We start from the raw sequence: 13,034 nt of genomic DNA on the forward strand, positions 1-13,034 counted from the left end.
GCATCACTCAGTCTGATTGCTTTTCATTTGAAGTAGTCACTGTTAAAATTTGGGGTAACATTTTAAGTATCTTCTGTTCTCCCTTATTTGTTTCAATGCAGCTTTTTGTGCAGCTAATTATTAAAGAGGTATTCTAAAACTCAGGAAAGGACTTTAAAGGAGCCATGTTTCTTGATTTTAAACTGTACTCTACTCCAACGCCACAATATAGAAATAGATTTACTTTGGAACAAACTACAAATACATTCGCACAGTTTGTGACAACTTAATTGTCTACTTAGAGGTCCAGGAACAGACTTTCACACCCGCCTATTATAAATCTTGTCCCAGGCGCTCTATTTCATCAATCAGGAAATCAATGTCCTGATGAGTTGCTGCTGGGTTTGAGATGACCATCCGGAAGAAGTTCACTTTGTCTCCCAGAGGCTGATAGCTCACCATGGTCGTCCCATACTCCATCATCCTGGCTTTTATCACTGGTGCCACCTGCAATGGCATAAAACAAAAAGCAGATTATTATTATCAATAATAATGTTATTATTACTATTATTATAACTAAGAGTAGAGTTTTTTTTTTTTATATGGATGAAGAACTATAAAAAATATTAAAATGAAAATGTCCAATATTGATAAAAAAGTTAACCTCTATTAAAGAGTAAATGGCTTACTGGAAAGGCATTGGGTTTATCTGGTTTCTTTGCCCAGCTTTTAAAACCATGGGGGAATTTTCCCTCTACTTTCTCAGTATTGCTGACAGGTAACTGGACACAGTAACTGGTGCTCATAATACTCAAAGAATTGTTGCAATCATTTTCCACCTTCTTTTTATATGCCAGAGTGCCATAGTATTACCAAGCAATTATTACATTTGCTGGGTTTACAAATTGTGGTTTACTATAACCAAAGTTGAATACACACTCTAGAGAAGAGGCAAACCCAAGGAATACCAAACCTGGAGACCAGAGCATGATGGTGCCAGGCTAGCCTGCAGTAAATGACGATGGATGTGTCATTTGCCAGAATATAGCAAAGTGACCTGACCCCATGCTCTGGATTCTCATTCTGGGGCCTGCCTGCCTGTATAGATTTCACTGTTCACCGCACAACATCCTGGGGGAACGCTTCTTACCTTCATAAGGCGGCTCATCCTTTCTTCGTTGTCTTCCATGCTACGCAAGCTGGGAGGTATATACCAGAAGCAGACGTTTGTGTGCTGAGGCTAAACACAGAATAATAATGGTTTATGCTGCAAGAAATGCTCATAATATCTCACTTGCAATTAAACTCATGCCTTTCCCCCTCTCATGCATCATATTGTGACAGCAATCAATGGCTTTCATTACTGTAGTCCGCTGAGAGTCATCATCATTATTAATGCAGAAAGGATAATTTTAGGCAATTTATTCCCAGGATGTCAGATGCGGAAACACATCACCCAGCTGTGCAAATATATTTATCCCCTACTGAGAAGCATCTAGATTTTGTAGGTGCTGTCCCCCCAAGAGGCTGAAGGGAATACAGATAAGGCAAATGTCTATTACAGATAATTTAGAGGCAAGGACCATGTCATTTACTGTTATTACATGACAGCATAATGTAAAATCTGGCCCTGTAAATAGGAGTCACAGGTGGTGCATGAGATAGTCTAAGATTTTTTTGTACATTTAATGAAATTTATTACTTCTCCATTTGATTCAGGTAGCTCCTGAATTAATATGTATCCATCACAGTGCTTTAGCTACTTCAACTTATGTGGGAGCACCAAGTGGAAAGGCAAAATCAGTTGACATTTTCTGTATTTTTTGCAATCTCCCAACAGTTGCCTGCCTCACCGCATTCCTCTTTGCTAGATGCTAAACGCATGAGCTAGAGCAGCCCTGACTGCTGTCAGTATCTTTACATGTCATGAGATTCAGTGGACCAAATTCAGTGATGATGTGTAAGGTGTGGGAATTAAATTACATAGTGGCATGTGGGTATGGGTCTGTTATCTCTGTTTGGAGGCACAAGGATGACATTTATCCTTGTGCTGTGGAGTACTTAGGGACTACAACATGGATAGTCCGCACAGATCACCCCAGGTACCTGTGGGGCCCCTGTGACTGCTCACTGGAGGCTGCTGATAAACACCCTTTGCACAAACAATCTTTCAGAGCTACATGGGGCAATGTAATCCACATTCCTAACAGACCCCTGAATTACGAAACTAGAGCCTCTTTTTACTGTTTGATAGCTGGTTCTAATTGTGTGTGTGCTGCTTTGCTCTGAGAGTTTAGGTTCAGTGGGGTGAAACTGTACAAATGGGTAACTTATGCACAGCTGCCATGTCCCTAGATCCCATAAGAAAGAGAGTTATCAGCACAACAACAGGTTTTGTTACAAGGGACACTGTTCTTTGCTATGCGCTCTTTGGTTTGAAGTGTTGGTAGCAACCCGGTATCTAAGGCTGCTGACCAACTGGGAAGAAAAAAACAGTTGCAGTACATACCTTTCCATCAAACACCATTTCATACCCTTCTCTGTTCTTTATTTTGTTGTATAGGTATTCTGCAAGTTCCAAGCACTTATCAATTTGTGCTTCAAATCCTGTGGTTCCCTTTAGAGAAAAAAGGAAAAAAAAAAAAAAGATGATATGACTCTCTGTTCTGTGACCAGAAGCAGTGAAAGAACCACGCAGCACTCACCACAGTGCCAGCACAGGTCCTTTCTGAAGTGTCTGTGGGACAGATTAAGGATCTGATTCTGTCAGATGAAGGATGCTTTCCTGTGTGCAGTTCATGCACCTATAGGTCTAGCCACTGATGCCCCTAATGCACAATAAGCCCCTGATACTGCTTGTTTCTCAGCAAAATATTGGTAACATTGATGGTAAAGGGTGGCCTCATCCATAGATTTTGGAGAGAAGATTTTGGGCTGGCAGGGAGGAGTGTCTCCACAGGAAGATGCTGAGTTCCATGCATGGGGAGTCTGGGGCAATTTTTAGAACAGGGGGCTTTAATCTCCAAGAGGTAATGAGCTGGTTTTTTTTTTTCCAAGAATAATTATTTTCAGTTAAACACAAAAACAGAGACCAGCTTGATGCTGTGGAAATGCAAATTTTGTTCAAATACTGCCCTGCCTCCCTGGTGTTTTTTCCCCCTTTATTCTAATTGATGCCACATCAAGTCAGAAGCCGTGTTTTTGAAGAGCTCCAGCAAATCCTGCTTTTTCTTCTCTGGCAGAAGTCATAATCCTCTGTCTGTGACATCATAATTGTTCCTGCAGTCACCAGCTGTGATGCCACAAAGGATCCAGCTTTAAGAGGGAGGAAGGGGAACAAACAGCTGGAATAGATAAACCACTTAAGAAACATACATCCTATTTTGTAACATTTATATTACAAGTGGAGTGTGAGATGAGAAAAAGCAGTATAAGACATTGGAAATATGGGGTTTAAAAGAAGAAATGTCTCTGAATAATGGAGGCACGTCCCTGCTAAATCTGTTCTGGCAGTGCAGAACTGACTTAAAAGCTCTGTATACAGAGATTTCGAAACAGGGTAGAACTAGCATAGCCCTGGGAGAAAGGCCTGGAGCTAAAGAGGGACATGTGGCTAAAACCACCTGCTGTGTAGGGGCCCCAGTTAGTACAACAGCTATTCCAACCTCTGAAAATTGCATCCCCCTTTACAGACTCCCACACCTCCAGCCATGCTTGGTGTCTGTCTCAGAATTGTTTTCAGAGTTTTAATGAAGCACATGAGGATCTTTAAGTATTTCTGGAAATTAAAACAGTGATGTCATCTCCTCTGAAAAAAAAAAAAAAACTGAGGCAACTTGACATAATAGATTGAATAAATATATGGAAGAACTTATTTAGCAACATTTTACAAATACAGATGAATTAATCATTAGGGTTGGTGTTTTCAGATTTCCTAGAGAACAGATTTCGATGAGTTTTCCTCTACTTCAAAAGATGACTCTATACCTACTTCATGCAATAAAACTAGGTATTCCAGTCTTGATTTGCCACGTTTAATTTCTGAATGTCATTAAAATAAAACATCTTTTTACTTCCAGAAATGTATATAACAACATTCTTAAGCACATGATTTATGCTGTTAGACTCCTACAGTTACATAAAGCAAATGCTATACAAAGCCATGGAGTTCAAGTTTCAAAATCATGTGTGCTGCTTTGAAGCTAAATTGTTAAAAGTATAAAAAAAAAGGAAAATAATAATGTTCTTTCTTTCATGTTATATACGTGAAATTCAGGTCAGGTATTTCCTAAAATGATGATCACAGAAAAGAAAGCAGTACCTGGTGTGCATTATTTTAATGCAAACAAGTACACTGCAGGATGTCCTACCTTTGCTCTCCACATCAGCCATAGCTTGAAGACATCAACATGCCGCCCACACTGCAAAGCCTTGTCTCCGGTGTCGTAAGACAGGTCATAGTGCTTATCTTGTTGAAAGAGGTAGGAAGCATGCATTTGATTGCAACTCTGCATCAGCCCCTTATAGAAACAGAAACACAAAAAATTCCTGTCAGCCCAAGTGCAACTACTCTTTTGAGGGTTGCTTTGGGCAAGTGGCTGCCCAGCAGAAATTACAAAACACCCAAATTCAGTGGAATATGTGTCCAAGCACAAGAGAAAGATCAAAAAAAGGACAAAGCCAAACTTAGTTGCTCAGTGCTCTAATTCTTTCACACCTTGTTCAGTGTCCAGGACACTCTGGCACCTGACTCACCAATGTGTAATACACTACCACAGCCAAGGTGTTTTTTAAATGAAGCCTGGACTTTGTGCTTCTTAGCATCATCATGAGTAAGTTCATTTTTGGATCTCACTCTTTATTCCTTCATCTGGTTCCTTTTCCTCCTTTCCTTGGAAGGCGTTCCTCTGGTTGACTCAGACCAAGCCAATTTGGTGACTAATGTAAATATTATCACACCACTTTTCTAGTTGCTTTGGTGTCTAAAATTCTGACTGGCATATTTAAAGCATATGGCTTTAAACAGCCAGCTAGAGCTATTTCTGGGCTGCAAGACATAGTTCAGAAAGTCAGTTTTGTGGGAGGGCCAGCAGGCAACAAGGAGAAGAACCTGGCCCGTGAAAGCATAAGGTCTCCTTCAGCTTTTTAAGTGAAAAGCAGAGAGTCATGTTTTGGCTCTTGCGAACTCCTCAACCAAGTTTAAGATATACCTTGTATATCTGTTGCCTAAAACTGCAATTTCCAGCCCAATAAGAAACAAATCTTGGCTGTTTATCAGCAAGTCTAAGCTTTATGTGTAACTCAAAACTGAGACAGTAAAATGAAGGGTGGGGGGAGGAGGAGGAGAACTGGTTTTCTCTTAAACTGAGCCATCTGTTCTTGCCAGAGGTCAAGGATGGTACTGACTTCATCAGGTGGGATTTGTTTCAGGGAACTGACCCTGAGGGCAAATAAAAGTCAGCTTCTCTATTCCTAAGTGCAATCACTTTGTATACAATCTGTTGTACAGCTGTTAGCAAAACAGCAACCAGCTTTTTGATAGCTGGTCTAGTAAGTAGTGGTTGTATAGCAGCTGTCCCAGTAACTGATGGTTTTATGGAAATTACAGGCTTGAAGGATAATTCAAGTTCTAGTACTGAATGAAATGTCTACTTCTTATTCCAAGAGACCTTAAGTTTTCTCTTTTTTATTTTCATGTGCCCGAAAGTGGATATGTGGATCAGAGCTGGATTGAAATATCTGTCATAAAAGTCTAGAAAGCATAATGATGCTGAGATTCTGGAACTATTGTCGTACTGCATTTATACCACACTGTTCATCCTAAGAGGTTGAGATTTTGCCTACAGCCACCTTTTATGCTACACAGAAGCCAGTGGGGCTACACAGCTACACACCCACAAGTTAACTATAGACATTTTGAAAGCAAAGCCCACAAAACAGTCTGTTTGACAGCTACTTTAATTCCCTTTTGCACTCACAGCTTTGAGTGCACAAGTAGAGGTCTATTTCTCAGCTTCTTGTATAACCTTCATCACATTAGCAAATGCTAACTATGACACACATACGGAGAAAACATGTGGGACTCTCTGAAAGAAAATGTCAGAAGGGACTGGAGAAGCGAGTATTTTGGGACATACCTCTTCTCTTACTAGCAAGGCTGAACACTGCAGTGGGACGCCCATCATCTTGTGCGGGTTCCAGGTCACTGAGTTGGCCCTGGGAGAGCAAACCACACGAAGCTCAGATACTATTCAACTGTGGTGAAACCAGGGAGACATTTAGTAATAATCAGAATAACAAACACGTAGCAAGGCGCACCTTTTTCTTTTTTGTTTTCTGAAGAAGCAAAGCTGGAAGAAATCATGGCTGATTGGGAAAGAAATACTTTTGTAAGGGACCCAGCTCTGGATTGTTTTTGGATGACAATTTTGGCAACTTATCACAAGATAATTGCTCTATGCACTACATTTAATTAGTATTAAACTTTCTCAGGAGTCATTTATACTTCATAAACATAAGGTAAAGGTCTCAAAAACACCCACTTGACTGATGAACTTCCTAAAGGCACACAGCTGATCAAAGATGAACACAGGAAGCTGGCAGACTAGCAGATTCCCTCTCACTCAGTTCAATTTCAGTAAGATTTTAGTAATTAATGCATGCAAATATTTCTGAAAATTTCTTTACATACTTCTGAGTACTTCTGAGTCTCCGACTCTCTTGGAAAACCTGGCCAAAAGTGATTTTTCTAGTTGCTGTGCTCATGGTAAGTTTTTGTAGCTCTTTGATTTTAGGTTGGCTGCATTAATTCACATGACTGGAGGACTGGGTACAAAATTACCACAGTAATAAACACAGAACTGATCCACCCTTCTACAGAAGAGCCTGTGCCTGCCTGCCCTCAGGACACACAGATTGCAAAAATAGCTGTCAGCCCAGATCTTGTGAAGAAACAGGGTGCTGTCACAATTCAGGCTGGAGAAGAGACATTTGGGACTGTGGCAAGTGCTGAATGGCAGATTGTCCAGTTGTTTATTGTTGTAATTTTGTGTTATGCTTGACTGGCTATTTGCTAATTACTATTATTACATATGATGATTAGCTGATAGACATATACATTTGCATCCTATTTGGCAAGCTGTCAAGGATGCACAGTGAATGTGATTTTGTGTAGTGCAATGATTTGAGTTTTGATGGTGTAAATTGATATAAAGGAGTCAACAAGGACATCTAAATGCTTAAAGGACTCAGGATGCACTTGCAGGTAATGTTTTCCTTCATAGGATTTGGAGACAGTTTTATAGATTCATGCTTGTCCTTATCATTTCCTACCAAATTGCTTTCGCTCCTTCAAAGCAAGCAATTCCAAAATGCACAATGGACACTGCAGCAGTTCTGTGCTTCCTTCTTTGCTATTTAAATGGACTACACAAGTGCCTGATACAAAAATCTATAGGGAACAGTCTTCCACAGGCAACATCTGGCCACTTGGCTTGGCTTTTAAGTATTTGGCAGCTTTTAATCAACTTAGAGTCAGCCATCTGACTACAACACCAGAGCTAACAATTCTGAACATGCATCCAGGTCCACAAATTTCCTTCAATATGATACTTTTTCATTTTTATCCGTGCCTATGCTGAATCAGGCAGAAATTCCTTAAGAGACTTCTAGGTAACAGTAGTGGTATGAGTTTTTCTTGAGCAATGGGATTATGTACTGTCAACAGCCAGATATTAATTATCTGCCTAAAACATTTAATTTACCCTAAGGTCACAAATTTATCCCAATTGCATCCAGAAAAAAAAAAAATTAAATAGTAATATCCCACTTTTCATTTGTTTTTCATCAGTTTTTCTGGTCTTCAGCCATCAGTATGTGCTTGAAGAAATTGCTGACTGAGAGAAACAGTGAAGAAAAGAAGCTACATGTACATGCATCCACAGATGTTTTTTTTAAAGCATTCACCAAAGTAACTGCACACCAAGCACCTAGGTGATTTTTTGACTGTGGATCACAGGCGGAAAAAAGAAAAGTTTTCCTTTAGAGTTTCCAAATGGATGACAGGAGAAATTCAAGACTGGCAGAATTTGGTCCTCGGCCAGTATTAAAAACAGACTGAGGTGCATTCACTGGCCAGGCGCAGCTCCGGGAAGGATGCCCAGACCCTACATGGGAGCGCTCACTCAGCTGCAAGCATGCTTTTCTCATGCAGCTGTCAACCCCTGCCTGAGACTCTGAGAGGGGAGCACCAGAGTGCATCTCCTGGTGGTGGCCAGACCTATCTGCACCAGACACCAAGAAGCACACCACATTCTTCAGGGTGCTGTTGAAATCTGCTGTGCAGGGACTGGAGAGAATCATAAGGATAGCCCTGCAGTTCCCCTGCCTTTGACAGTATTTTTTCTGGACTGCCTGTTAGCAGAAGGATGGGAAAACTCAGAGCAAGAGTGCTCCATTTAATGGTCCCTTCTTGTCCCTTCCTCCCCTACCAAACACAACTCCACTTCTCATCTATCCAGACCTGTAATGATTGAGTTGTACCATGAAACAGGACTGCCCATAGAAATCAGATCTAGGGAATCTCTTCTAGAGGTGCCCACATTAGAAATCTGGACAAACTGAAGTGAGCTGCTGTGTCCATCAAACAGGGGAACAGGACTGGAAATGACAAATCTCATTAATTTGCTTGCCACATGGAGGTGGTGCTTACCAAACACTGGAGGAACTCCAGTGATGTTCAGGATCTAAGGCATACTGCTTGGAAAATTCTCTAGCATAGACTCAACCTGACCTTCTCATGACAGCAGAACTTGGTCAGCAAATTTGGAGGCAAACTTTTTTTCAAACCCTATCCTCACAGGCAGCTGGGTAGATAATGCGATGGATATTTGGATATATGTCCTTTTTGGGAAAAATATGTTAAGTTTGGAGTGCTGGAGGCAGCCTTAACTAAAGCATATCAAATTTGTAGAACCACTGGCTGCTTTCCAAATTTTGCATGTGAGATACATGAGAATAGGAACAGGATGAGGAAGTTGATTGTAATTTTAATTGGCAATTTGATTTAGAGATAAAAAAGGCAGGAGGGAGTAATAATTTAATCTCAAGCAGCATGAGCTTCAGAAAATACACAAATGTGAGAAGGACTCCATCTAGCCCAGAATACCATCTCTAGCAAGTGGCCTAAATAGATGCCTGGGAACAGGGTAAAACAGGACAAGCATATACAAACTTCCTCCAAATACTCTGAGTCCTGACAGTTGTGGCTCACAGAACTCCTAAATGTTTTTTCTTTGATCTTAACATCCTATGGCAAGGAGATCAACTAAAAGTTTCTGGCAGTTGTTTGTAAGTTTAAGCGCAGCCTTTCCAGATGCTGAACTGCTTTGCCATTGTTTACACTCATCTGTGTGTATCTGTAATATTGATGGGCTGACGACTACAACTGTGTATATCCAGACACGATATACAGACAGGATTTACTGAGGGGATGTCGTTAGTACAGCTGGGTGGGGAGCATTCTCTCCATAAGTGGCAGGGCAGTGGGTGGTGACTGCCACAGCACCTGTCCAACAAGCAGGTGCATCCACACATAGACCTCAGCATGCAAACCCTCCAAGGTGCATGTCTTAGAGAAATTCAATTGCTAATTAATTTTGGATGTTGAATCAGAGGATGCTGTAGAAACCACTCTGGACTGCAGATTGTATGCTGGAAGGAATAAAAATGCAAAGAAATGCCTGCCGTTCATACTGCAAAACAAAGTGCCGCCACACTGCAACACTGAACAAAAGGCACTTAGCAATGTTATTTCAACTGGAAGAACAGTTTGCATAATTTTTTCCAACTGAATCCTGGAGATAACACTGGCTGATTTTTATTTGTATTTATAGACATTGCTATGGTAATCACAAGTCTGTTAAAACATACTTAATAAATGTGTTTAATTAATGTTAATAAATCATACCTTTCAACACCATTTAGCTTCCATTTGTGCTTTCTTGACATCAGCAGCCCGCCGCCCCACGCTCCCTAGAAGGCAAGATACATCATCTTAATGGGAAGATACCTCTGCCTTGCTCCAGGATGACAGCTGTGAGTTCACATCACTTTGGGGCCCTTTTATCCTTGCTGATGTGGCAAAACGTCCAGGCAGATGGAGCCTGGGGCATCCCCTGTACTAACAATTCTCTTCCAGCAGTGCAGAAGCAGCATTTCACAGCCCCTGGTTGGCGTGCACCACTAGCTACCCCCTCCTTCACCAATGCCACTGCCGCATGGGGCTGCCCCACACCATAATTAATGATGTGCAGAGCTGCTCCTGAGCAAGCTGCTTTCTCCCTTCTACTGTCTAAGTAATAACAAAACAAACTGGGATCTCAGCTCCTGTGGTGAGTCTTCATTGTATTTCTCACCTCTGTGCCTCCCCCCCATTTGCTTTTGCTCACAAGAGATGTGGGACAAGCAGACACTTCATGTGACTGAGAGGTATTTTAAGCAAATGTGAATTCTTCCTTTGAATTGGGATGATTTTGGCTGACAGAGTAATCCAAAAGCAAGATACCCAGCCCTATGGAAATTCAATTGCCAAGCCTCTTTAGAGAAAGGTTTTGCAAAAATGACACAAAACCAATTCTAGGGCTGAAAGATGATCCTTCCAAAAGACTTATTGGCATGAACCCAGATAAAGCTGAGAAAAGCAGCCAATCTGATTTTTTTTTTTTTTTTTTAGCATTTCGATTAATCTGTTCAGCAATTTGGGGTACTTTACTCCAGAAACAATGCAGCCTTTTTCTTATGCATTTATTTTGCAGCTGCTGCAGAAGCTGAGCCTGTGCGCGGTATAGTTCTTATGGATTTCTTGTATTAATGATACTTAGAGATAAAACTGAAGGCCAAAAGCTCCCAAACTAGGTCACCCATCTTAAGTGTCCCAGTTGCTAGAAGCACTGCATAGTCACAGCTCCTATAATGTCCCCCTGTCCTGAGCCTTTCAGAGGACTGGGAAGTCAGTGCTTGGAGAACAGACTTAATTACAGGAACCAAGTAAAAAAAAAAAAATTTTTTTTTGTACAAACTAATAATTTCATGCTAACACGCCTTGTAATTTTCTCCCACCCCACATAAGATGACACTTACATCCACGTGCATCCAGATTTTGTATTTCTTGCAGATATCGGCAATAGCTATGAGTGGATCAAATGCCCCATACACTGTTGTTCCAGCTGTGGCACTCACTAGGAAAGGAACAAATCCCTACAGGAAAGCACAGAGGCATTTGGCAAAGTCAGACCGCAGCAGCCCAAACTCTTCTTGCACCGCTGGAACTGGCATTGCTGGGATGGCTGCCTCCACAACGAGCCCACAAGTGTCTCCTAGAGGACATACCTGCCACATTACAGCTTTTTTTTTTCTTAATTTATATGCCAGTGATATTACAGTTTCTACCTTAAGGTGGCAGCAAACTTCCAAACCAGTACCCTCCATTTATTTAAGACGCATGAGACAGGTAAGGGCTCAAAAGAACAGATCTGCTCTGTACCACCTGCCTGAAACAAAAAGGTTTGCTCTATGCAGTGTCACATAAAAACAAAGCCTTGTCCACAAGGCACCACAGTGCAAGAAACCTCTCTGGTGGATTGTGCCCCGCACTGTGCTAGAATTATCCTAGAGAGAGTCCAACCATGCAGTGGCCCAGTCCTGTCAGGGGGAGCATCTCCTCCAGGGGTGTCTCCTTGGGGCACTGGGCAGGGGAGATGTGGGGCTTACCTCGCACACAGTGAGGAAACAGCTCTTCTGAGGAGACAGTAATCTCCATGGAGCCCAGGGACGACCTCTTGGACTCCCGCTGCTAAATCCTGTGCTTCACTGAGTACACACTGTGACCCGGCTTTTGCACTGTAAGGTCTTGAGTACACAGCAACTCTCACCAGTGTTTTATTCTCAGTTCATTAGTTGTTCTAATTTTGCCTTGTTTTTTATATACTGTATTACTTTTATTAGACAAAGTGAGCTCTTAATGAAAATTTGTGTTATTGTGCTTTTAATACTGTGTTTCTAATGACTATTTAGATAAAAATTGTTGAAGGAACAGAGCCAAGTCCATTGCGTACTGCAATCTGATGTTTTAATTCTAGCTTCTATTAACGAACACATACAAAAGTAGTGTACTTTAGAGAGTGTGTGGATCTGAGTTTACCTCCCATTGATTTGGTGACTCTGTGAGAAATATTTTCAGTGCATTGAAGTACATGTGAATTCCCCAGATGATTTCTTTGTTTTTGCTAATATTCAGCTGGGGAATTGCATCAGAGGCTGATAAAATGAAAAAGGGAGATGTTATGCAGAAATACCTATAAAAAAGCCAAAGAGCTTATGAAGATTATGAAGTAGCTCTAAACGTTTTTTCTCAGGAACTCTTACCTTCCTAAGTACCAGCTCACATTTCCAAGAAATACACCAAAAGTTAATGGGTAAGCCTATATAATTTTACCAAGAAAGCAAACGCTGTAACATTATTGTTATTGTTGTTGTTTTTTTTTTTTTCTTTTTCTTTTTTTTTTTCTTTTTTTCTTTCTCTCTTCCGTAATTTTTTTTTTTTTTTTTTTTTTTTAAAGCATAAATGCTAGTAAACTTACTTTTTGTTTGGCTTCCAGAATTCTCCTTTCAAGGTCTGATGGGATCATTTTCCCTCTGGGACAAAAGAAAGTTATATTACAATTTTGATGCTGAAAATTAGCTTTTGCTATTACTTCTTCACTTCACAGTAAACCCCAAAAAAGGAACAAAGTGATTTATTTGCCCATGGCTTATGCAACATCGAAGAACTCAGAAAGACGCTGTCCATTAGTCTATGTTTTCAGCCGGCTTATTCTGTCAACCAGTTTGCATCAACACAGTGATGGTTACTGAGAGAAGTTATCTCAGGGCCACCCCCTATTAAAGACTGCATTAAATTACAGCCCTGGGAATTGCTCCCAGGCAGGGGCTCAGCCCAGGGTCCCAAGATGCTTGCTGGGTGCCAAGCACCACAGTACCTTTCAGCAGGCACAGCA

At 41.0% G+C, this 13,034-nt stretch overlaps 1 protein-coding gene across 1 annotated transcript in view; it reads right to left on the bottom strand.

The window, feature by feature from the left end:
* Positions 1–312: 312 nt before the first annotated feature.
* Positions 313–13,034, bottom strand: part of GAD2 (glutamate decarboxylase 2) — a gene marked incomplete at both ends in the record, with an annotated part of 35,203 nt that continues 22,481 nt past the window's right edge. The window contains 8 exons of the mRNA XM_082754850.1: positions 313–486; positions 1,130–1,219; positions 2,489–2,596; positions 4,350–4,499; positions 6,117–6,195; positions 9,947–10,011; positions 11,119–11,235; positions 12,618–12,672. Coding sequence (XP_082610976.1) covers positions 313–486; positions 1,130–1,219; positions 2,489–2,596; positions 4,350–4,499; positions 6,117–6,195; positions 9,947–10,011; positions 11,119–11,235; positions 12,618–12,672 — 838 coding nt within the window. The remainder of the gene's footprint in view (positions 487–1,129; positions 1,220–2,488; positions 2,597–4,349; positions 4,500–6,116; positions 6,196–9,946; positions 10,012–11,118; positions 11,236–12,617; positions 12,673–13,034) is intronic.

Source organism: Aythya marila (genome assembly GCF_965140915.1).
Source record: "Aythya marila genome assembly, chromosome: 2".
NCBI classification, from domain to species: domain Eukaryota; kingdom Metazoa; phylum Chordata; class Aves; order Anseriformes; family Anatidae; genus Aythya; species Aythya marila.